Source organism: Fistularia commersonii, chromosome 8 (assembly GCF_037954325.1).
Source record: "Fistularia commersonii isolate RoL2024-O1a breed Wild chromosome 8, RoL_Fcom_v1.0, whole genome shotgun sequence".
Lineage (NCBI taxonomy): Eukaryota > Metazoa > Chordata > Actinopteri > Syngnathiformes > Fistulariidae > Fistularia > Fistularia commersonii.
Genome location: NC_141291.1, coordinates 1,585,204 through 1,609,867, shown reverse-complemented (window position 1 = coordinate 1,609,867; position 24,664 = coordinate 1,585,204). Strand labels below are relative to the sequence as shown.

The following is a 24,664-nucleotide window of genomic DNA, read 5'->3' as shown; positions in this document are numbered from 1 at the left end:
GTTGTCATTAGAGTCTGATCAGCCGGCTTCCTGCTGCCTTTCCAGCGCGGTTAAATCAGCGTCATTAGCAATTAGTCATCTCTGTTCTTCGCCTTTCAAAGAGTCCCGGGAATAGGAGTCGCTGCAGCGGTGATTGTATGATGATTAAAAAAAAAAAGAATAGGAAGGGAAAGAACAGGAAAGACAGGAAACCGAGGTGAGTCGGTTCCAAAATAGAAAATTTTGATATTTTATGAGTACGTAAAATCGACAATATGATATAATATGAAAATATTTAATATAGTGATCAATAATTAATTGATGGCAGCTGGGATGGTGTTGTGGATGTTCCTCTTTGGGAGTGAGGAGGATGCAGAGCATCAGGAAGGACAGAAGACGGTTGATGCTCTGGAGGTAAAAGTCAAACCGAGATGGTTTTGGACATGGAAAGAGGAGGATCTGTGGAGAAGGATTCTGCCAGATGGGAGGTGTGGAGGAAGAGCAGGAGGGAAACTTGGAATAAAAAAAAAATAAAAATAAAATATGATTAAATTAAATGCACAGAAAAAAACAAATAAATAATAAAATAAAATACACTTAATATGATTAAATTAAAGGCAATGCAAAAAATAAATAAAAATAAAATAAAATATGATTCGATTAAATGCAGTGAAAAGAATAAAATAAATCAAAATAAATAAAATGAAATAATCTATACTAAAATATGATTACATTATTGGCAAACAAAAAAAAACATCAAAATCAAATCAAATGAAATAAAATAAAACATGATTAAAATAAATGCAGTGCAAAGAAAAATAAATAAAATAAAATAAAATTAAAATGAATTATACTAAAACATGATTACATTAAAGGCAATCCAAAAATAAATCAACACAAAATAAAATAAAATAAAAATATAATAGGATTAAATGCAGTGCAAAAAATAAAATAAAACAAAATAAATAAAATAAAATAAAATTGACTAAAATATGATTACATTAAAGGCGATGCAGAAAATAGATCAAAATAAAATAAATTAGAATATGATTAAATTAAATGCAGTGCAAAAAAAATAAAATAAAATAAAACAAATGTAATTAATTATTATTAAATTAAAGGCAATGCAAAAAAATAAATCAAAATAAATGAAAATAAAATATGATCAAATTAAATTCAGTGCAAAATAAAATACACTTAAATATGATTAGATTAAAGGCAATGCAAAAAAAAAATCAAAATAAAATAAAATAAAATAAAATAAAATAAAATAAAATAAAATAATTTATCCTTTATCAATCCCCCTGGGGAAAGTCGCTCTCTGCAATGAACCCATCATGGATGAACCATGAGCGGTCGGCTGCCAGGGGAGCAGTCAGGGAATCCAACCAGGAGTATTCGATTCCAAATACGATCGCTCTGTCTCCAGCGCCACGCCTTCCCCGAAAAAAAAAAAAAAAAAAATCTTTTCCACATGAAGAGTTGCAATGATGGCAGTGTCACAGGCCACAAATACATCTCTCATGTGTACGTGTGTGACTGTGAGTGTGAATATGCAACGCGAGTGTGAGTGTGAGTGCATTCACTCTTTAGCGAAAGAGTCATCGGAGAACTTGTACGAGAATTATCTCGCAAACGTGTGACTTTCCTTCGCCTCCTAATTTGCGAGTTTTAACGCGAACCCTCCGAGCACTCATGCATATCTCAGCTGCAATGCGTGCACAGGTGGACGAGGAGGAGGAGAAGGAGGAGGAGGGACGGCGATGGCGTGCAGGTGGACGGCGGGGGGTTTCTACCAGGCCTCATTAGCCGGAGTCTAACTGGGGAGTTGCTTGCTTTCATTTTCAACATGCTGCATCACCACAATTAGGATAGAAGAGCAGCCCCGCTGGCTTTCCAGCTCTCCGGTTGTCATGTAGACCTCCACCGGCAGCCCGTGGAAGACTTGCACCGGGCGATGGAGGAGGAAATGATCTTTTCACTCGTAAGCGCTGCTGTTTTGTTCGGATCCCTCTAGCAGGCACAGCGGGCATCCCAGGAAACAATGTAAACAAAGCCTGTTATCACATCTTCAAGCAATCTAATAAATAATAAAAAAAATAATTATAAAATAATAACAATAATATCAACAACAATAATAATAATGATGATAATAAAATAATAATATTAATAATATTAATAATATTAATAATAATATTAATAAACCAATAAAACATCAATAAAACAATATTAATGACAATATAATAATAATAAAATAATAATAAAACAATAAAAATAATAAAATAATAATAATAATAATAATAATAATAATAATGATGGCCATAGTAATCGTATTGTTATAATTATTATTAGTTTTATTATTTAGGTTAGTTTACCAATGACAAAATTAATAACAATAATGCTGAAAAGTTTATTTGTGTACATTTTTCATTTTTAACAGAATATTTCATATAATTATTATTATTATTTTTATTAATAGTAGTCGTAGTAGTATTAGTAGTAGTAGGAGAATTAGAAGTAGTATTGTTGTAATTGTTGTAGTCAAAACCCCCAATTATTATACCACTAATCATAATAATAATAACAATAATAATAATAATAATCATGATGATGGCCAGGATAATCATATTGTTATAATTATTATTAGTTTTATTATTTAGGTTAGATTAACAATGACAAAACTAATAACAATAATGCTGAAGTTTATTTGTGTATTTTTTTCATTTTTAACCGAATATTTCATATTATTATTATTATTATTATTATTATTATTATTATTGTTAATAGTAGTAGTAGCAGTAGTAGTAATAGTAGGAGAAGGAGTAGTAGTAGTATTGTTATTGTTGTTGTCAAAACCCCCAATTATTATACCAATAATAAAAGTAATAATAATTTTGTAAGGTGACTTTTGTAAGTCGCTTTGGATAAAAGTGTCTGCTAAATGACTGTAATTTCATATTTTGATGTTATAATAATAACGATAATAATAATAATCATCACAACAATATATAATCTTAATAATCATAACAGTAAGCAATAATTATTGTTATAATTAAATAATACAATTATAAAACGTATAATATTATTATAAGTGTTGGATAAATTGTTTTTATTATCACTGGTTTAATTATTGAGGTTTTTGACAATAATGATAATAATAGTAATAATAATTATGATAACAAGAAGAAGAATATTAAATTGGTTCAAAATATAAAATCAAATGAAATCAAATCTTCCCAACAAAAATGAACTTTTCTTGCTGTCGCTCTCACTGCGATTTGCTTTGATGCCATTGTGAGTACATTAATATACAGTAAACAACCTCGTCTCCCTGTGTCTGCTCACTTTGTGTGTGTGTGTGTGTTTATTGCATGCACGCCCAAGTGCACGTACGGTTACAAGTCAAAGAGAGCTCGCCACCGAAACCGGATGAGAACGGTGGAGAACGGACAGGACTGTCAGCAGAAGGTTTTTGATCCTCCTGAGTCTGGAGGTCTGCAGCTCATCCATAGGAGGGGAAGGTTTGTTTTGCTGCAGTGGATCTCAGCACACTGTGTGTTTGTGGGTTTGTGTGTGTGTGTGTGTGTGTGTGTAACGTTGATAATAAGAAAATATTGCGGTAGTTGAGATAAAAATATAAACATTAAATCTGGACTGGGTTTGGGGTCAGACAAGGGTGATGTTCATTTCACTGTGTTATCTACACAGACGCACAGCGGTCAGCCCTTCAGCCAGTAACATTCTGGTTAAAAATAAAATAAAATAAAATAAAATAAAATAAAATAAAATAAAATAAAATAAATCAGAACACTTTATTGATCCCCCAGATGGGAAATTGCTTTTTGTTGAAGCAGCGCCTGTTAAAGAGTCAAGTGGTGAAGAATCTAAATAGAACTCTGAATAAAATAACACTAAAAAGAATAAATAATAAAAAATAAAATAAAAAGAACACTAAAGATCAAAAGAAAGTATCAAAATAAAGTATAAAGTAAAAAGCATGTAAAAAAAAAAATATATATATATATTACATGTATTTTTTTTTTGTTTTCATTCATTCATTCATTCATTTTTTTCATTCATTTTTCACTCATTCATTTTTATTCATATTTTACATATATAAATATGTAAAATATGAATATAAATATAAATACAAATATAAATATAATATAATACACAACAGATATACATGTGTATTTACGATTACATATATATGATTACAGGTAATAATTTTATATTAAAGTAGGGAAAAAATAAAAAAAATAAAGATAAAATAAAATAAAATAAAAATAAAATAATATTAAAAAAAAAGAAAAAAAAATTAAACATCCAATATTTCAAATTTACAAGCCTTTTCTCGTGTTAGCACCAAATTTCCAAATTTTTGCCTGACTCTCACATCCATGTACAACCCCACCCCATCATCCCATGTTTCTATGGCAACCAGAAAATTTGTGCACTTCGAAGCCAAGCGATACCTTCACATCTCCCGCTCAAATTAGCCTTTTTTTCCCCGAGAATAATTACTCAAAAAATCACCATTCCGTTCAATAAAGACCGAACCTCCCCGCCGCCAAAGTACTTAATAAGTTGATGGAAAAGCAGCGCGTAAACAAGTTGCAACGCATTTCCTCAGCAGTCGGGGAGGAGCCGTCCCTCCGCCATCAGCGGGACGGAGGGCGGACAGCGATATGATTAACTGTCGGCCAGATCTGGTGGAATAATTGAAGCATTCTGGTCCGGGAGCGTCGCGGGTAATTCCGAACGCTTTGCTGTTCCTTTCAAAAACGCGACGGGCCGAACGCGTCGGGCGTATCTGTTGTTTAACGGGAGTAAAAACGGAGCCAGGAGGGGGGTAATGAGAATTTCCGAGTTAATGAGAAGACGTGCTAATGTGTCAACGCTTGAGTTGGGGGGAATCAAATCAGATCCGGAGGCCATGGGGGAAATTTCCCTGGAAGGAAAAGACTGCATGTATCATTTTTACGTCCCCCAACCCCTTTTTTCCTCGAGGATGACCTACTTATGAGCCGAGAGCCGCAGTCGGCGTAACCCATGCCCGCGCATATTAAACACGTCACACACACACACTCACACACGCATGCACGCGTCTCATTACGGCCGCGGGATTTCACGGGTTGCCGTGGACACGGCGAGGAAGTGCATCAACGGTGGAATTTGTCACGAGGACACAAGCGAGTTCCTCTCTTGTCGGCGCCGCTGCTCTTCAACATCACAACGGAACGTACTTGAAATTCCAGACGTGGTGTTTTGCCCTTTGATATGTAAATGTGCACCTTCGTTGCACCGCCAGTGATACTGAATGAAGGAACTTCTTTTTTTTTTTTTTTTATTTCAATCGCGCAGTCATTTCTTAATTTAGAACGGGAGATTAATCAAGGTCTCATCCATTTGCACGGCGCAAAAAAAAAAAAAAAAAAAAATCTGGCATTACCAGATTAACGGGAGCTAATAAAAAGAGCTAGCGCTACATTTGAAGCTCTTTCCGCCGCAACGAGCTCCCTCGGGTGCGAGGTGATATCTTTATTTTTATTTTTATTTTTTTTACAATGGCTGACTTTGATATAAAAGCGCTCTCCGCTACACGTGGGGGAGGGTCTTCTGCCGAATCCCACGGGGAAACTTAAGTCTCTCCCCCCTTGAAGCGTCCTAACTATGGCGGAGAGAATCATTAGCAGCCGCGTTGTGTTTGTTTTTTCGGAGAACGCAGGTATTACAAGGAGAGCGGGGGGATTACAGAGACCTGCAGACACGTGCAACACTTTAATCTGTGATATGCTCAACCCCAAATCCCTTTTAGCGCGGCATTATACCTTTATAATACCACATATACATCATTAACACAGACATGGGATACACAGGTCTCTATCTGATTCAAAGACGTCCCTATTTGATTTAAATAAATTTCTATTTGATTCAAATATGTTCCTATTTGATCTAAATATGTTTCTTTTTTATCTAAATACGTCTCTAGTTGACGTGGGAATGAAGGAGTGAATGGTTGGACATTTCTATATGTGGCTCTGTGATTGGTTGGAGGACCCTGTCTATCGTCCAATCACAGCCTGGATAGGCTGCAACAACCCTGCAACTCTGAGTACAGTAGAAGATGTATATGGATGGATGGATGGATGGATGGATGGATGGATGGATGGATGGATGGATGGATGGATGATGGATCGATGATAGATAATGGATGGATGGATGGATGATGGATGGATGATAGATCATGGATGGATGGATGGATGGATGGATGGATGGATGGATGGATGGATGGATGGATGGATGGATGGATGGATAAATTGATAGATGAATGACTGGGTGGACAAATGGATGGATGATGGATGGATGGATGGATGGATGGATGGATGGATGGATGGATGGATAAATTGATAGATGAATGACTGGGTGGACAAATGGATGGATGGATGGATGGATGGATGGATGGATGGATGGATGGATGGATGGATGGATAAATGATGGATGGATGGCGGATGGATGACGGATGGATGGATGGATGGATGGATGGATGATGGATGGATGGATGGATGGATAGATGACGGATGGATGGATGGATGGATGGATGGATGGACGGATGGATGGATGGATGGATGGATGGATGGATGGATGGATGGATGGATGACTGGGTGGACAAATGGATGGATGGATGGATGGATGGATGGATGGATGGATGGATGGATGGATGGATGGCGGATGGATGACGGATGGATGGATGGATGGATGGATGACTGGGTGGACAAATGGATGGATGGATGGATGGATGGATGGATGGATGGATGGATGGATGGATGGATGGCTGGATGATGGATGGATGGATGGATGGATGGATGGATGGATGGATGGATGGATGGATGGATGGCGGATGGATGACGGATGGATGGATGGATGGATGGATGGATGGATGGATGGATGATGGATGGATGGATGGATGGATGGATGGATGACGGATGGATGGATGGATGGATGGATGGATGGATGGATGGATGGATGGATGACTGGGTGGACAAATGGATGGATGGATGGATGGATGGATGGATGGATGGATGGATGGATGGATGGATGGATGGATGGATGGCGGATGGATGACGGATGGATGGATGGATGGATGGATGGATGGATGGATGGATGGATGGATGGATGATGGATGGATGGATGGATGGATGGATAGATGACGGATGGATGGATGGATGGATGGATGACAGATGGATGGATGGATGGATGGATGGATGGATAGATGACGGATGGATGGATGGATGGATGGAAGGTAAGATTGATGGATGGATGGATTAATAGAATGAATGAACATTTCATTTTTCGAACAGAGCCAAAGACTGCATCAAATTCTACACTGCCTTCCATTACATCGGAAACATAAACATTTCTCATAACCTTCCACTAACACCCGCAGATGTTTCCCGAGACCCCGCGCGGCTAATGCTAAGCTAATCCACAGGAGCCGGCCTGGACACAGATCTGATACGTCGGAGCGTTCGTCCCGGGTTCCGTCTTTGCAGAAAAGCGCCGTCCGACCCCGGCGGGCTCATCACGTGCACGGGAAGACCTCCCGCGTCAGGTCCCTCCGGAGCGCCTCGCTTTATTGCGCCGCCATCAGTCACATCGGGTTTCCGTCCTCGGCCGCCTCGGAGCGTCCGACCCCTCGACGCCGGCTTAATCTGTTCCACCCACGCCTTCCCGACCACCAGGGAGGAGGCGCTGCACCTCTGCACCGCCTCCCACAGCTCTCACACCACACAAGCAAACCCGAGGGCACACACACACACACACACACACACACACACACGTGCGACGGTTCCTGCTCGGGTTGCTCGCCGAGGTGTTGTTTTCCAGCGTCGGCGCCCCGGATCGCCCGCCGTTCCGAGCTTTTCCGCCCCTCCCTGGACTCCCACCTTGCGCCGGAGCTTAAAATAACCCGATCGATACGTTTCAACCGCAAACCTCCACCTTCGGAGGTGTTTAAACGCCGCCATCTTCAATCCGACAGCCCTGTAGAAACCTTTAAACTCCACGTATTTCAATAGAAACACCCCTTTCTGCGCTTTGAGGATCTTCACCCCGATATTTGTCCACGTTCTCCGGGTTCTTCTCCCTCATTCCACCCGCCGCCTTCTCCGTCCTCACGGTCGCGTGTCGTCGGAAAGCGATTTGCCGTTCAATCAGGCGCCGGTAATGACATTTATGATGGAGAAATTAGACGACTGCCGCCGTCTGGCTTTAGCAGGATTAAGTCTTTAATTGATGGCGGAAGCCGGGGGGGAGAAAAAAAAAAACAAAAAAACGATGGAGTTTTTTTTTTCGCCTTCTGCAAACGTCCATTTTTTGTTTTTTGTTTTTTTTTTTTTTTACCGCATCTCTCGTTTCCGGAACAATAACCGGACGTCGGTAATTCAAAGATTTCGCATTTAGGCGCGCTGAATTATTAACACGTGACAGATCGCTTAGCGTGATGCGTATTTGCAGGAAGCTAATGAGCAAAAATAAGACACGGATGGTCAAATTAAAGAAAATGTACACGGCGGCGGGCGCTGTCTGTTGTACTGAATTATTCAGTCCCTCAGCTTTTAGCATGGTTTCCTCTTGTGTTGGCTTTTTCTTTGATACACAGTGATATCAGACACGTTATGAAAGACTTTCTAAATATGAACACAGGGAATGCAGAAGATTCTGAACGTCTCTCAGCAGCCGTCTGATTGGAGGAGAAGCCTGGCGAGACGGCGAGAAAACAACAAATGAATTCAAATGAATAATTAAATCAGATAAATATGCTTTCACTCATTCATTCATACATTTATGCACCGTTTCCGTCATATGGCTAATAGGCTCAATCCTATCCTGGCTGTGATTGGACAGGAGGCGGGGCTTCACCCTGGTGATCACATGACCACAGCCATTCACCCTCTCATCCACGCATCACATGAAACTATACACACCTCATATATGTGAACATATATGTGCAACTATTCACCTTCTCATTTAAAGGTCTGTTCAGGCGACGCCGAAGCTCCTGCACCTTTTTCGCTGTATCCATATATTAATCGTTCACTCATCTTTCTATTTATGCATTCATTTATTCACACATTTATTTATCCTTCTAAAATGCGCGTGGCAGCTATAGGCTAATAAATACTCCTGCATTATTGATGCATGTTTAACTTTGAAATGTGAACTCGCCGCATTGAATATCCCATCACCCAATATCCTCCGTGAGTCTTCTTATGATGGTAACCAATGAATTCTTATTTCTTATTTATCTTCTATAATATCTTAATTTGTCTGAAATTTCTACTCTTTCATCGACCCGTTCTTCACCTCCCTCCATCTTCAGAGTTCTGTCTGTTTCAAATCCACGCTGGCGTTGCAGCAGCGAAAACACTTGTCATGAAATATTTTATTGAAAACCATCTTCAGGCGTAGAAATGTTACATGTCATTAGTTTTAGGAGTTAAAATGATCGAACGCAATGAAATTCAATTAAAATGCCTCTTGTCATTTTCAGGTCCTGCGCTGAGTCACTTTGAATGCATGATATTGCCAAAATAACATTAAAACGCACTTCAGCATCGGATTTAAAAAGCTTGTGAGAAAATGAAAATAAAAATAAAAATGAAAAAATAAAAACACTAACACTAAAACTAAAACTAACAATAAAAAAATAAAAATAAAAATAAAAATAAAAATAAATAAATAATTAAAAAAAAAAACGTAAAGTAAAACTAGAACTAAAAATAAAAATATAAAAGTAAAAAAAAAATAGAAATAAAAATAAAAAAATAAAAATAAAAATAAAAATAAAAATAAAAATAAAAATAAAAATAAAAATAAAAATAAATTGGTTATTTATAGAATATAAATTATTTATTTATTATGGATATTTAACATAAATATTTTTTTCATCTAAGGTGCCTTATTTTACACTCGGGGACACAAAATATATATATATATATTTTTTTTTAAGTAACAATGAAAATAACAACAAACTGACAAACTGGTAAAAAAAAAAAAAAAATAGAAAATACTCTTATTAGTATGCATAGGAGTGTTCATCAGTCAAAACATCCCTGTTGGTGTCGTCTTTTAGCTGTTAGCTTGCCGAAATCGCGGCTCCCGCCAAACCAGCAGGCCGGAATTAACACCGAGGCGATAAATGTTTGAATTGGATTGCAAAAGTAAACGAGCAAACATCGGTTTCCAAAGTTGCCAGCGCCTCTTTTTGCACAAAACGGGTCGCCGCGTTTCCCCGCCGCCTCATTTTTCAGAGGCCCCGTCGAAAGCTCGGCGGCCACCAGGCGGCGGCCGTGAAACGGCGGCGCATAAAAAAATGGATTCCCCCGAATGCGATCCAGCAAACATTATGCCACACATGCAGCCGTTAAACATTAGCGTTCCTCGCGGGCTCGCGCCGGCAAATTTCCATTTAACATAGACGCCGTCGCGTCTCCTCCCCGGGAAGAAGGTAAATAAACATGCAAATGGCCGCGCACGGGAAACGACATTTAATCTGAAACAGGGTTCCTCCGCAAACAGGAGCGAAGGTGATGGCGGTGCAAAAAAAAAAAAAAAAAAAAAAAAAAAAATCCTCGCACGTCTCCTTCCACGTGTCGCTTCTTCTTTTTCTTTTTTTTCACATGCCTGTGTGCACGTTTCCCTGGGAATGTATTGACGGATTTACCTATTGTCTCCCATAATCTTATGTTTTGCAGATGGGATGTGAAACCCTCCACGCCTGCTCGCCCCCCCTTGTATCGGCAGACCCGGAACCAGACGATCATCCTTTGAACCCATTACTCCGCTTGATCCTCTTATCGTGACCAACCTTCCCGAGTCTCTAATTTGGGGTGTGCCAGACTCTTCGCCGTGCACAATGTGGCTTTCCTCGCCGCTATTTGTGTGTGTGTGCACGCGCGGGGGTTACGGAAACACAAAACACAGCGAGAGAGTTTGCACAGTCGTCTCCGGGGATATCCCACCAATCTGGAATAAGACGAGCCCGTGGGCGGGTCGGTATTCTGGGAACACGGCGAACGACTCATAAAGGGTTTATCTCCCGCTACCTACTCCTCGCACCTTTCCCGCGCGCCTGCAGGCTCGCTAATATCTCCATCCCGCACGGGAGGGGGGGGGGGGGGACACATGTCGTTCGGCGAATTACACGGCGTGGGCCCGGTCATTTTCAAAGGGGGCTCAGGATGTCCCCCGTCAACATGGGGCTTTGTGCGAGAGCCGGGAGCGTTTCCCACCTTTGTGCGATGCAACAATGGAAAGCGAGGGATAGACCGCGGCTCCGACGCCGACGGTCCGTTCGGAAGGTCACCGCGGAGACGTCGCGCCATTTGGATGCGCGATTTGAGCGGGAGTTGAAACGCGCGGGCGGTCGAAGAATCCCGCCGACTGTCTTCGGCGGAGGATCCGAGCGGCGCTGGAAAAAGATAATGTGCGGCGGGATGAGTTTGAAAAACAGACGTGGATGCGGAAACGGCGAAAAAAGCGTCTTTGAATCGGGGGGGAGCGCAGATGAAATACCTGTTCGTAGGTTAAGGTTGCAGTCAAGCAGAGGGAGGGGAGTCAGGGGAGGCAGGAGAAGCCGTGCCTCACCTGCCGATCTTGGAAATAAAAAAATATAAAAAAGACTGAAAGGCCTATAGTTATCATTGATTTTCACTTAAAGGTATTTCTCCCTTTTATTTTTTTTCAAAACGGTTGGATTTTCACATTTACCGTTCGAATACTGAGAAGAGACGTGCGGCGAGGCTGGCGACTGTTCAGCCTCAATGACGGCTAACTGCTAGCATGTTCCGCACTAACATCGGATTGCTGCCTCTCTGTCGCTTTTAAAATATAACACTTTTGTCAAATCAACTATATTTCCAACGTACAGTGTGTCCTTTTTCAACAACTGTAGGTGCGTTACTAGTTTCTTGTGCTGAGCGATTATAAAATGACTGCAAAGAGCCACTAAGTGAGGCACGCGGTGCTCCTGCCTCACCGTAGACGCGCCCCGCCAGCCATGAACTTCACCGCACATCATTGAGGAAATGGATTTTCTGATTCCCGTTGTGTTGCTAGCCGTTTCTATGACAACGGCATTTTGTACAAGGTTCACGGCAAAGGGTTTTTTAAGTACAACTGTCTTTTTTCTTTTTTTTTTTTCTTTTTTGTCTTCTTTTGACTCAACTTCATTTTCTGATAAATTGATTTGTACGCACTGGAATGTAACATTTTAAATTATCCCGCCAGGGTTCACCGGGTTTAAAGGAGTTTGTCAAAAAACTGCTGACTTGTTTTTTTTTTTTTTTTTTTTTAATTCTTTACTTTGGTGTAATTTAATGAAACTCCAGGATCCGGCCTGTGCAAATATGTTGTCAAATTAAGAAAAAAAAAACAAAAAAAACAAGACAGGGATCTGTCAATCAATGGACAAAACCGTCTTTTTGGTCTTATGGTCAAAGGTTTGTTGCGTTCACACACTGCTAGCCAGTTTGTTGGTAGCCACTTGCCCAGGGAACCTCTGAGGAGCCGGGAATCAAACCGTCAACCTCTGGATTGCAGCCCGAGCGACATCTTGGTCGCTCCGACTTACATGAAGACTCAACAAAATCCGGCGTTTAAAAGCGTTTCGGAGGAGAGGATCAATGTGCAGGAGATCACGTGCACTCGAACACGACCAAAGCACATAAAGAGCTTATATTCGGGTGCTCGAGCTGAAACGAGGCGTCGCCCGTCGCACCTGAGCGGCTTCGGCGCCGGGCGGAGACGCCGCTCGGAGGAACGAACGGCCGACGGGAAGGTGAGGAACTTCGAAGACCAAAGTCCTGCTTCCAGCGTCCGGGAGCTTGAAAGCAGCTCCGCTCGGACGTGACTGTACTTATTAACAAGGTGGACCGGATTAGATCTAATAAATAATGATGTATTCACTCATCCATTCATCCACTCATGCATTATTTTTACCGATTATCCCGCGCTCAGGGTTGCGCGGAGGCTGCAGCCTATCCCTGCCGCGATTGTTCATCCTGGACCAATCACAGAGCTGCATATTGAGACGGTCCTTCACCGTCTCTTTCACGTGCCTGAGGACTTTTCCATCCGATCCAAACCAGGGGTGTCAAATTCATTTTCAGCGACGGCCCCGTCAGAAGAGCGGTAACGCTATAAATATAATTAAATGTAATGTAAATCAATGTAACAACTGAATTCATGCTCAAATCCAAAATGTGACATATGCATTTGCATTGATGTACAAAACAATGTTTTTTTGGATGTTTTCTGCTGACATCGTCGCTTGGATTTTAATTCTTGGACAATTTGTTGTTTTTCTGGAAGGCTAACTTTAGCATACTTAGCTCTGCGTTTGGTGTCAAAACACCGACGTAGATTCTACTCTTTGAGAACTGATGCTGCCACATAACATAAAAAACATACCGCTTTTTCTCCTTGAAGCAGAAACATGTATTCCCCTTCCCATCCTTCTTGAGACAGCCGTCCATCTGCATCTACTTTTCTCTTTCTGGACATTTAGGGATCATCGGTATTTCCCAATTCCACTTGAAGATGTGGATACACTGCGGGACCCTTCCTGGATAACATGATCGGCACCAATTGTGGAAAATAAAACCTATCTTAATAAAAACCTATCTTTAACCTACAAAAAAACAAAAAAACAAAACTGTGTAATATTTAATTTCACTGTGCAATATTCAGAACTGTGCAATATTTCATTTCATAACAGCTACACTACAATTTTTCCTTTTATCATACTATTGTGCACTCCTTACCTCACTTGTTTCCTAAGACACTTTATAGTTTCACTGAGACACTTTATACTTTATAGTTTATTTTTATTTCGAATTCTGCCTTTTTCTTTTTATTATTTATTACTGTTATATTTTCTGTAACTCTGGCACAACAATTTCCTTCGGGATTAATAAAGTTGTTCTTATCTTATCTTATCTTATCTTAAAATGTACTTTGTGGTCAATGCATGCTTTTGAAGTATTTATTTTAAGATTTTTAAGATCTGTTATGCAAAAAAAAAAAATAAAAAACTAAGTTACTTTTTCATGATATTCTAATATTTTGAGATAGGATTTTGAGTTTTCTTAAGATGTAAGCCATAATCAGCATCAAATAAAATAATAATAAAATAAAATAATATAATTAAATAAAATAAAATGTATCTAATTATAAATTTTAAATTTATATTTAATTTTAAATTAAATAAAATAATTAAAATAATAAAAAGGCTTGCAATATTTCAGTTGATTTGTAATGAATCCAGAATATATGACATTTTTGTTTTTGTAACTGCATTACAGAAGATAAAGAACTTTATCACAATATTCTAAATTTTCTGAGACAATCGTGTATATTTATGTCCATATATAGAAATGCAGGAGTGACACATGGCGTTCACGTTGACGACCAGGAAGTAACTGTACATGTGACGTCGAATGCGGGTTTTTTTCACGATGTCACCCGTTGTCACGGCGACGGCTCCGAATTCACCCACCAGTCTGTCACTTTTTCCGAAGTCCCCGGAATCCCCGCGGGGACGGCAGGCGGGTTAAAGCGTTTATGGATCTTACTTTCGGATCTTCTTAGTATTTTTGGCTCCTCGTGTCGATAAATCTTTCCCCAGGATTCACCGGGGAACGGATTTTCATTTTTTTTTATATCTCACTTGATGGGGTGATTGCAAATTTTTATGTATTATTCTGTATTTTTAAGATTCAGTGGAGATGCAGGACCGCATCAACCATTTCAGAGGCCGTCCCGGGGACTTCAAATCTCAGAGAAAATTATACCATCGCATCGGTGACAAACAACGCAAGGGAATCGGGGGATTTCTCTCCGTCGTAAAATAACGCATCGTCGGACCGACCGAGATCCCTGGTCTTATTCACCGAAGCCCCTTTCCAGGCACGATTCTCGGATCCTTGACCCGCTCCTGACCTCCTGACCCCCCATCACCAATCACAGCTCCTCCGCATCACGGCTCCTTTTCTATTTAAACTCCCTCCCGTTTACCAAAGTCGGGATTTGTCATCAAATCCAAAGAGCAACTCCAAGCAAAAGTTGCAATTTCCCTGCTTAGCCTTAGCGGTTAGCGCTTCTGCTAATCAGCCGGATCGGATTCCCACGGGAGGTACGTTCCAGGTTCCTGCGAAAACATGCAGGAGCTTTTTCGGAGACCCCTGGTTTTACACGACGAGTGAATGAAAGGGTGAATGGAACAAGATGGAGGCTGAACCCTTCCTTTCGCCCGCTGACTGCAGGGATTGGCTCGCTAAAATGCAGCATAACCGCCGTAGGAAATGAATAAATGCATCCATGAATGAGTGAAAGGCGGGCCGGCCGACCTCCGACCCCTTGAGTTACATCAAAACGTAATCGAAACGTCTCCGTAATTGCGGATCAATCCTCTCAAGAAGCCGACGGAAATCTGAAAAGATGTTTTTTTTTTTCATCGACTTCACGCCGACATGCGGAAAATGACGGACGTATGAAAGCTGGCGGAGGGGAAGCCGGCGAACCCTCGGCGTATCCGTCACTGTCCCGTTATCTGGGTCGGAAACGAGTCGGCGTTAATGGGACTGTTTAGATAAAACGCCACCATCAATAACGTGTAAATTGATCCCGGGGGTCGTTTTAATAGACACTTCCACGGATGAACGGTTTCGAATTTGATCTTATTTATTAATTTTTTTTTTTTTTTTTTTTGCAAATGTACGACTCAAAGTTAATAATTGATAGCGCGATATGTCTTATTACAGCCTCGGCGTTAAATAGATTAGACTTAATTGCGCTGGGTGGACCGTTAGATTTCTCCATCTAATTTTAGCTGAAATGTTCCTTCTCCTCGGACGCTAAGGGTGAAAAAGAGAAGATGGATCTGAATGGTTTCACCCTTAGCGTAGCGCGTCTCTCTCGCGGCGCGGCACTTAGCTACACGGCGGCCTTACAAATGCTATATGTGCTTAGCGCCGGTGCTAAACGAGATGCTCCGAGGATGAAAGAAAGTCCGACCGAAGACAGGGACCCCGTTGCCGCGGGTCACCGTGCTCGAGATGCATTAATCCACTTAGCAATGAGAACATATGGCGGTGCAAATGAGCCCTAACGTGCTGAGTGTATGCTTCACACCGCGCCGGCGACCATCAATCCGCCACTCGCCGCCGCACGAGCGGCGAGGAGACGGAGAGCGATGCTTCCTAATGAGGGATTAGGGGCCGTGGCCGAGCCGACCGCCGTCCCGCTGGCGCCGCGTCGCAGGATTCGGAGTCATTACCATTTATTTTTATCATATTCCATCATTCCACTGTCCACTCTATGTTGCCGTGATATATATATGCATTTACATGTTCTTCGGAAAAGCAACGGATCTTAAGATGCAACGTGACGTGACGGAAGAAGAGGCGGGGATGTTCGCAGACCGCCGTACTCCCAGGGGAACGAAAGGGAAATATACCGCCGCCGTTATTTATTCACAGTATTTCCTATTTTGGGACGTGACAATGAGGTTTTTAAGAAAAGGAGCAAGAAAGAGGAGATGATTTCCTGGTGTTTCACTTGTTTTGCTTCTGTAACAGAGCGTGGAAGTGATGCGTTTAAGCGCCAAATGTTTTTGTGTTTGCTAAAAGTACGTTCTGCATCATGGGGATCCCTGCTGACGCTAAAGGTCATTGGTTAAAGTGACTAGTTGTATGATAACTGAGATATTCTGGTTACAAGTAAAAAAAAAAGGCAAAAACAATCCATGAAGTAAGAGGGTAAATAAAAAAAAATGAAAAAATAGAAAAATTAATAAATACATAACAAAAGAAAAAATGCGTATTCATTAATTAAACAATGAAAAAAAAATAAAACAAATTAAAATTAAATTAAATCATATCAAATCATATCAAATTAGACTAAAAAATAAAATAAAACAAGTTAGACTGAAAAAAAATAAAACAAATTAGACTAAAAAAATAAAATAAAACAAATTAGACTAAAAAAATAAAATAAAACAAATTAAAATTAAATGAAATTAAATCAAACCAAATCAAATTGGACTAAAAAAAAATAAAATAAAACAATTTAGACAAAAAAATAATAATAAATACATAACAAAAGAAAAAATGCGTATTCATTAATTAAACAATGAAAAAAAATAAAACAAATTAAAATTAAATTAAATCATATCAAATCAAATCAAATTAGACTAAAAAAATAAAATAAAACAAGTTAGACTGAAAAAAAAATAAAACAAATTAGACTAAAAAAATAAAATAAAACAAATTAGACTAAAAAAATAAAATAAAACAAATTAAAATTAAATGGAATTAAATCAAATCAAATCAAATTGGACTGAAAAAAAATAAAATAAAACAATTTAGACAAAAAAAAATAATAAATACATAACAAAAGAAAAAATGTGTATTCATTAATTAAACAATGAAAAAAAAATAAAACAAATTAAAATTAAATTAAATCATATCAAATCAAATCAAATTAGACTAAAAAAATAAAATAAAACAAGTTAGACTGAAAAAAAATAAAACAAATTAGACTAAAAAAATAAAATAAAACAAATTAAAATTAAATGAAATTAAATCAAATCAAATCAAATTGGACTAAAAAAATAAAATAAAACAAGTTAGACAAAAAAAAATAAATAAAACAAATTAGACTAAAAAAAAGAAAATAATAAAACAAATTAAAATTATATTAAATCAAATCAAATTAGACTAAACAAAATTCATTTCAATTTCATCCAGTTGAGATAGAGACAGAGAACAGTCTTCAAGCAGTGATTTGAAAGGGAAGAATATAATGTACCGAAAGTACCGTCAGAAAAAGGTGAATGACAACAATCCCGCTTCTCCATCTGGACGGCCGGAACGTCCGATCGATCGCGCGACGACCCGTCGGACACCACGCGAGGGGAAAACCTCGTCCGGGCCGACGTGTCCGGAACAACGCGTGAAAACACGATGACCTCATTTTATTCGGCTCTCTATTTATCACCAGCCAACCTTTAGCTTCATCCATTAGCATAGGCTGCCGTGTATTGATCCAGCCTCGCCGGAAAGCGTTTCCCAAATGACACGCCGAACCATTTGAGTGAGTGCGATGAGAGGCCGTACCCTTCGAAGAATGATGATCCCCTCTTGGTTGTGCTCGTTGGTGGTGATGTCGAACATGGCGCCGCCGTCTCCGGGCACGATGGTGTACTCCACCTCCGCGTTTTTCCCGATATCCAAGTCGTGCGCCTTGATTCTCCCGACGGCCGAACCCACGGCCGACGATTCGGGAACTCGGAGATGGAAAAAACCTGCAAAACAAAACGGCGGAGAATCAGAATGGACGCCGCGGCGGCTCTTGCCGCTAAATGGAAACGGTGAGTGGTTTTGGATTCCCGGCTCTTTACGTAGCCTTCGTCCCACCAGAGGCTCGTCAAGGCCAGAAACTCCGTCTGGAGTCGTGCCCGTCCATCGCCGCTTTCCCGTTTTGATATGTTTGGACATTAAGGGTGCTCAGCTCCCTGTAATTGTTTGGCTCAACCTTTAACACACACACACACACACACACACACATAACCGACTGCGGGAAATCGCCGTTGAGGACTTGGAGAGGAATCAGAAGTTCATCACCGGCGAGCTCCCTTGATTCTGAGATGGCCAACAGTTTAATGAGGGGGAATCAGAAATCGCCATGGTAACAGATATTGGGGTGTGTTTAGGTGTGTGAGTGCGTGAATGGGTGGATTTGCTACGATGGAAATTAATCGAGCTTGCCGACGCCTCTGATCGCCAACAAATCGGCCTCCTAACAGAGTTTTCCATAAAATTTTGACGCTTAAACAGACAAACTCACAGGCTTTCCGCATTGTAGCGTTGTGCTATTGTAGCATTTTAGCGTTGTAGTGTAGCGTTGTGCGTGCTTCATTGTTTACATTGTTCATTGTAGTTACTACTACTATTGTCTATTATTGTTATGTTTTGATTGAAACTCTGGCACAACAATTTCCTTCGGGAAAAATAAAGTAGTTCTTATCTTATCTTATCTTATCTTATCTTATCTTATCTTATCTTATCTTAACTTGTAGCGTGCTATTGCGAGAAGGCTTTGTGTGCTTTTTTTAAGTAAGTTAGCCTCATAACACCTGAACAAATTTAAACATGCTAGTGATAGTGGTGTTAAGGGGAAGTCAAGTTAGCTAAAGGTCAGAGCGTTGTCGGGGTCACAGATGTGGCCAAATCTAGGTAAAGGCTAAGCTAACCATCTGTACCATCCTGAGGGTTAAAGGATGAGCTAAAGACGGCTGATGTGGCTAAAGGGCCGACGACGCTAACAAAGGAAAGTGATTGTTAGTTTGGATGAATGACAGACAGCTAGCTGGAGATAGCATTAGCGTTCCTGTTAGCGAGGGTACTTTTTCTGATTTAGCAAAGGAAAGGCCGAGTAAAAGTGCCGGCAAGAAGAGAAAGAACAGTAGAAAGACAGTAATAATTAAACTTAGCTTTAATTCATTTCTGTATTTAATACAAATAATATATTTAATATATTACAAAAAATACATTTTAATAGAAATGTAATTAATTAAAACAAACCTATAAAAGAGTTTCCAAAGGGCTTTACATTGATTTAAATGGAAAACACTGATTTAGGCAGAGGTTATATTTTATATGTTTATAATAATAATAACAATAATAATAATAGTAATAATAATAATAATAATAATGTTTTTTTTTTTTTTTTTTCAGACATCTTACCCAATACTCAATTACTTTACTGATGTAATTTACGGATTTAAAAGTAAAAACAAAAATAAAACTCTTAAAGTGACAATGTCCTACAAAAAATAAAAATAACCATCTTCCATTCATCCAATATGCATCAACATGAGGTTTTACATCGTACGGTTTGTGTGATTATGTACCTGTTTCTCTTCGGCAACCAACGTTCATCCATTCATCGATCCATGCTTATCCTGCTTATCGTGCATTCACGGTCGCCAGACTGACATTTTAAATTTGGCAATTGACGTTGTCCAACAAAGCTGGGTGTTTTTGGACCTGCACCAACACAGGAGTCAATATCTATTCCAAATAAATCCTGGAGATGGAACCGCGTGCGGCACTAAAGCAGGTTGTGTCAGCGCCCGACTTTATTATTCATTATTTCTTAATGGATATTTACATGTTGTCACATCCCTGGCTCGCATAATCAGAGCGCTATTACACATTTCGTTTCCAGCCAAGAAGGATTTCCTGTTTGTCTTCGCAACGTGTGAGTAATAATTACCGAACCTCCGCGAGCTCTCCGTGCATCTGTCTCGCTTAAACGAATAAAACCATGAAAAATACAGCGTTCAAGACACGGCTGAAAATATTCAATCGGTATATTTAAATATATTTAAATTATATATATATTTGTTTTTTTTTTTTTTTTTCCCTTTTTTTTTTAATTATTTTTTTATTTATGTTTATTTATATTCCAGTCAGAAAAAAAAACCTCGCACTGCCAAAAGGGGACAGCGGGATTCGGAGGAGCGTCTTTTTAAAATATAATCAAGTATTTTTCAAGGACCGGCATTGATTTTAGGAGCCCTTCAAGATCCATGTCCTGGAAGGGTGGAACAATAACTTATTTTCATGCGGTAAAAAACATGCTGAGCCGCAGGTCAATATAATTTACAAGACAGTTCTTTTTATGGCCTTGTCAGCGGGTTAACTAGCTCACGCGATAACTCAGCGCCGGCTGCGCGCCGCACACGATCCTGAAGCGCCTTCGCACTTTCCGCGGTCCTCGAATGCACAATATCTTCTCGGAGAACAAAAAGAAATTCCCCTCCGGCCCCTTCCCGGTATGGAGAACGGAAACTGAGACATTTGACAGTTCGATCAATATCCAGATTCATGAAGTGACGCATGTTGGGCTGGAAGATAAACAAATGGTTCTCTGTTTTGGAAGCGGATTGACTTCCCCGTGCTATTATACATTACTACTTTGGCAGGATGAATATACAACTCAACCGTTAATTCGTTTGAGGGGCCGGGAAAACTGCGAAATGTCCGTCTTCCCCTGTGGTTACTGCGGATACACAAGGAAAAACAAATGAGCGGCTGCATGTATGAAATATAATGAATTTGTGGAGACAAATATAGATATATAAATTCAGGGAATATATTGATCAATATGTCATGTGCATGAGAGCGTGCATGACTTTATGTCTGTGAGATGTGAAGGACAGAGTGAATGCCGGACCATCTTTCCATGTGGCCTCCTCTTCAACTCCGAACTGGTTCAGGGGTATAAATGATGTGAGAAGGAATAAAAGAAAGTACAATATGATAAAATAAAACAAAATAAAATGAAATGGTTACTTTAATGGAATAGATTTAAATTGTTAATAAAGTTTATTGAATAAGAATTAAAATCTAAAATAAATAAAATAAAATAAAATGGTTAAATTGAATAGATTTAAATTGTTAATAAAGTTTATTAAATAAAAAAAATAGTTAGTTTAATTTAATAGATTTAAAATGTTAGTAAAGTGAATAAAGTGTATTAAATAAAATAAGATAAAATAGTAAGTTTAATTTAATAGATTTAAATTGTTAATAAAGTGTATTAGATAAAATAAAATCAAATAGTTAGTTTAATTTAATAGATTGAAATTGTTAATAAAGTAAATAAAGCGGGTTAAATAAAATAAGATAAAATTGTTAGTTCAATTAAATAGATTTAAATTGTTAATAAAGTGTATTAAATAAAATAAAATAAAAAAGTTAGTTTAATTTAATAGATTTAAATTGTTAATAAAGTAAATAAAGTGGGTTAAATAAAATACAATAAAATAGTAAGTTTAATTTAATAGATTTAAATTGTTAATAAAGTGTGTGAATAAGATAAGATAAAATAGTTAGTTGAATTAATAGATTTAAGTTGTTAATAATTTATAAAATTAAATGAAATGAAATTACATTAAATGAATTCAAATTAAATTTAATCATACAGTAGTTTCTGGACTATAGGCCACTCCTTTTTTTTTTTACTCAATTTGAACGCTAATGCTTAAACAACGATTTGCCTAATTAATGGATATCTTTGGGCTAACGAGATTCACGCCGCTAACACATTTAGCCTCCTCACATCAGACCGACGACATGACCGTGAAATTCGGAGGCCGTTCAATTCCGACACCAAAGAAGACGCTTTTAGTTCGCAGGATGAAGGACCAAGATAGCGAAGAAATGGATTGATGGATGGACTTTTCCCCGTCTTACTTATTTTTTTCTTTTTATCAGCCGTATGTATTGAACTAAAAGTTAAAAATGTGTGTAAATATGCGGCTTATAGACGCGGTGCCGCCTTTAAATGTACACACAGTTTTATTTAGTTGTTTTCAGCCGATGCGGCTTATATTCAGGTGCGCTCAATAGTCCAGAAAATACGATAAGTTTGTCCAAATGACCGCTTTGTGGAGGTAATGAAAAAAAAAAAAACAAACACAAAGAAAACACAAGAAAAGAGCTATCCAGGTCCAAAACAGCTGCCATATTTGGCACCTCGGCGCTGCAACCGCGGCATGAAATACACTCCCCCTGCACTCTAAAAGAAATTAACTGTCTGGCTGTGTGTTTTATATTCATGGCAAAGCTGTTTCATCTCAATATCCCCGAAGTGACTACATCCATTCTTTGCAGACTCAAATATTTGGACGTAGAAAAATGAAAGTTCCAGAAATTTATGACGATGAATATAATTCCCCGCCCCACGGTTAAAGCTGCCACCAAATTCATCTTCAAACATCATTTACATGCAGTAACTGCGTCCCCAGCGCGCCGCTCTTAGCTTGATTGGTCTAAATACACTTCTACGTGACAATAATGAAATACGACCACGTTTTTCATCTCATGAGCTGCCGTTCGGGGTTTTTCTCATTTCGGGGAAGAGGCGCGAGTCGTCGGCGTTCCGTTACCATCTGATAAGCTCATCTGAGAACTTCTGAGAATTAAGAAGAGTTTAAAACAGGGGTGTCAAACATACAAAGGGGTTCAACCGGGTCCGCAGGATAATTTGAAAGTGAGAAAATGAATAAAAGACAAGGATTTATTTTTTTAATTAAACGCAATCCAAGAATTTTCCGCTAGGTGGTGCAGTATTTTGATCAGAGTAGACGACAATCCGCATCACCGAGACGGACCAATCAGCAGACGGTATCAATGTACCACCTGCTGCTTGTTATAACCTTCTTTCTACCTTGTTCTCCACCTCCCCGCTACGCCCTCATCAGCCAAAATGTCGTCATCAAAACAGAGAATAGTAGTTAAAGAGTGTAGAATTTTCTAAGAAAAATTGACCACGTCCTATTTATTTACGGAGACGCACAGGAAACCTTTGTGCTTGGCGTGTTTGCGACAAGTTTCGGTATTTAAGGAATATAATATACGGCGCCGCTACGAGACTCATCAGAGCGAAAAATATGACAGCTTGCAAAGAAACTGAGAAGAGATAAGATCAACCAATCGCTGGCAGGTCTGAGGAAACAGCGTCCACTTTCACCCATAGATGAGAAATCAGTGAAGCAGCGGTAAAAGCCAGCTAGCTAATTGCTAACGAAAATGTGCAATTTAATGTTAGTCAGCAGCTTCACTACAAACGAGTGTGTTGGAATTCTACTGTTCATGCAACTCCATGCGTTTTCAGTGTGTATTATATGTGTTTGCATGTTTTATGTATGAAGTTTACACATTTACAGGACAGGTGGATACTTTCTTCCTTACACATTTAATAGTACCCTTTTTAGTATGTGAGGTGTAGGCAGGGGTTCAATTTAGATTTTATATGCACATGTGGAATTGGTTTAAAAATCCCTTTCTTTATAAGTCTCATTCAATCTTAAAGTGCATTGCTATATTTTTCAATACCAATTACGTGTTAAAGTTTTGTGCCTTTGTACGATCAGTGGGATCACATGATCACATGATTGCAATGCAAACATGTGAATGATAAAAGTAAATTGCACTTTTGTCTAAGGAAATATGAGGTGTTTCATGAAATGTTTTTGTAAAAGGATTGTTCATTAGATTCCAAGATTTTCCTAATTTCTTGTACTACTTTACACCAAACAGAGGAAAGACCTGATACTTTGGTTATTTATTGCTTAGTATGCTATCATTTTAAAGGTCCGGCCCACTTGACATCTACCTAGACCCTCCGAAAATGGGCCGCCATGAGAGATGAGTTTGACAGCCCTGGTTTAAAAAAAAATCGGCACACCAAAAATACTCCAAAAAGAAAAGAAAAAGCAAATACAGGCTTAGACACCGGAGATGAGTGTTAAAAACGTATATATGTACATATATTTGTGCGCCTCTTGTTAGATATATCACTTCATATTCACATTTTAACATGCTAACATTATAATCCGTCTTCGTCTTTTTGTCGTGTTGTTTTTTTTCAAACTCCACTTCGTCGATTTTTTCGAGTCCCGATCTGGATGGCGGATGTGCTTGTGTTTTTTTTCTTTGTTAACTTCTAAGAATTTCACAGCTTGAATCGGGTTCCAGGATGCACCCTGGTCCGGGGGAAGGATTTAGTTTTGCGGCGGGACGAACGCCGAAAACTCCGGGGTCTGAAACAA

The 24,664-nt window shown here is 39.0% G+C and overlaps 1 protein-coding gene across 1 annotated transcript in view; it reads right to left on the bottom strand.

Annotated features, from left to right (window-relative positions):
* LOC147231581 (cadherin-12-like) overlaps positions 1 to 24,664 on the bottom strand; it is a 198,338-nt gene that overhangs the window by 41,219 nt on the left and 132,455 nt on the right. The window contains exon 6 of the mRNA XM_086150468.1: positions 18,159 to 18,346. Within this exon, the coding sequence (XP_086006594.1) occupies positions 18,159 to 18,346 (188 nt within the window). The remainder of the gene's footprint in view (positions 1 to 18,158; positions 18,347 to 24,664) is intronic.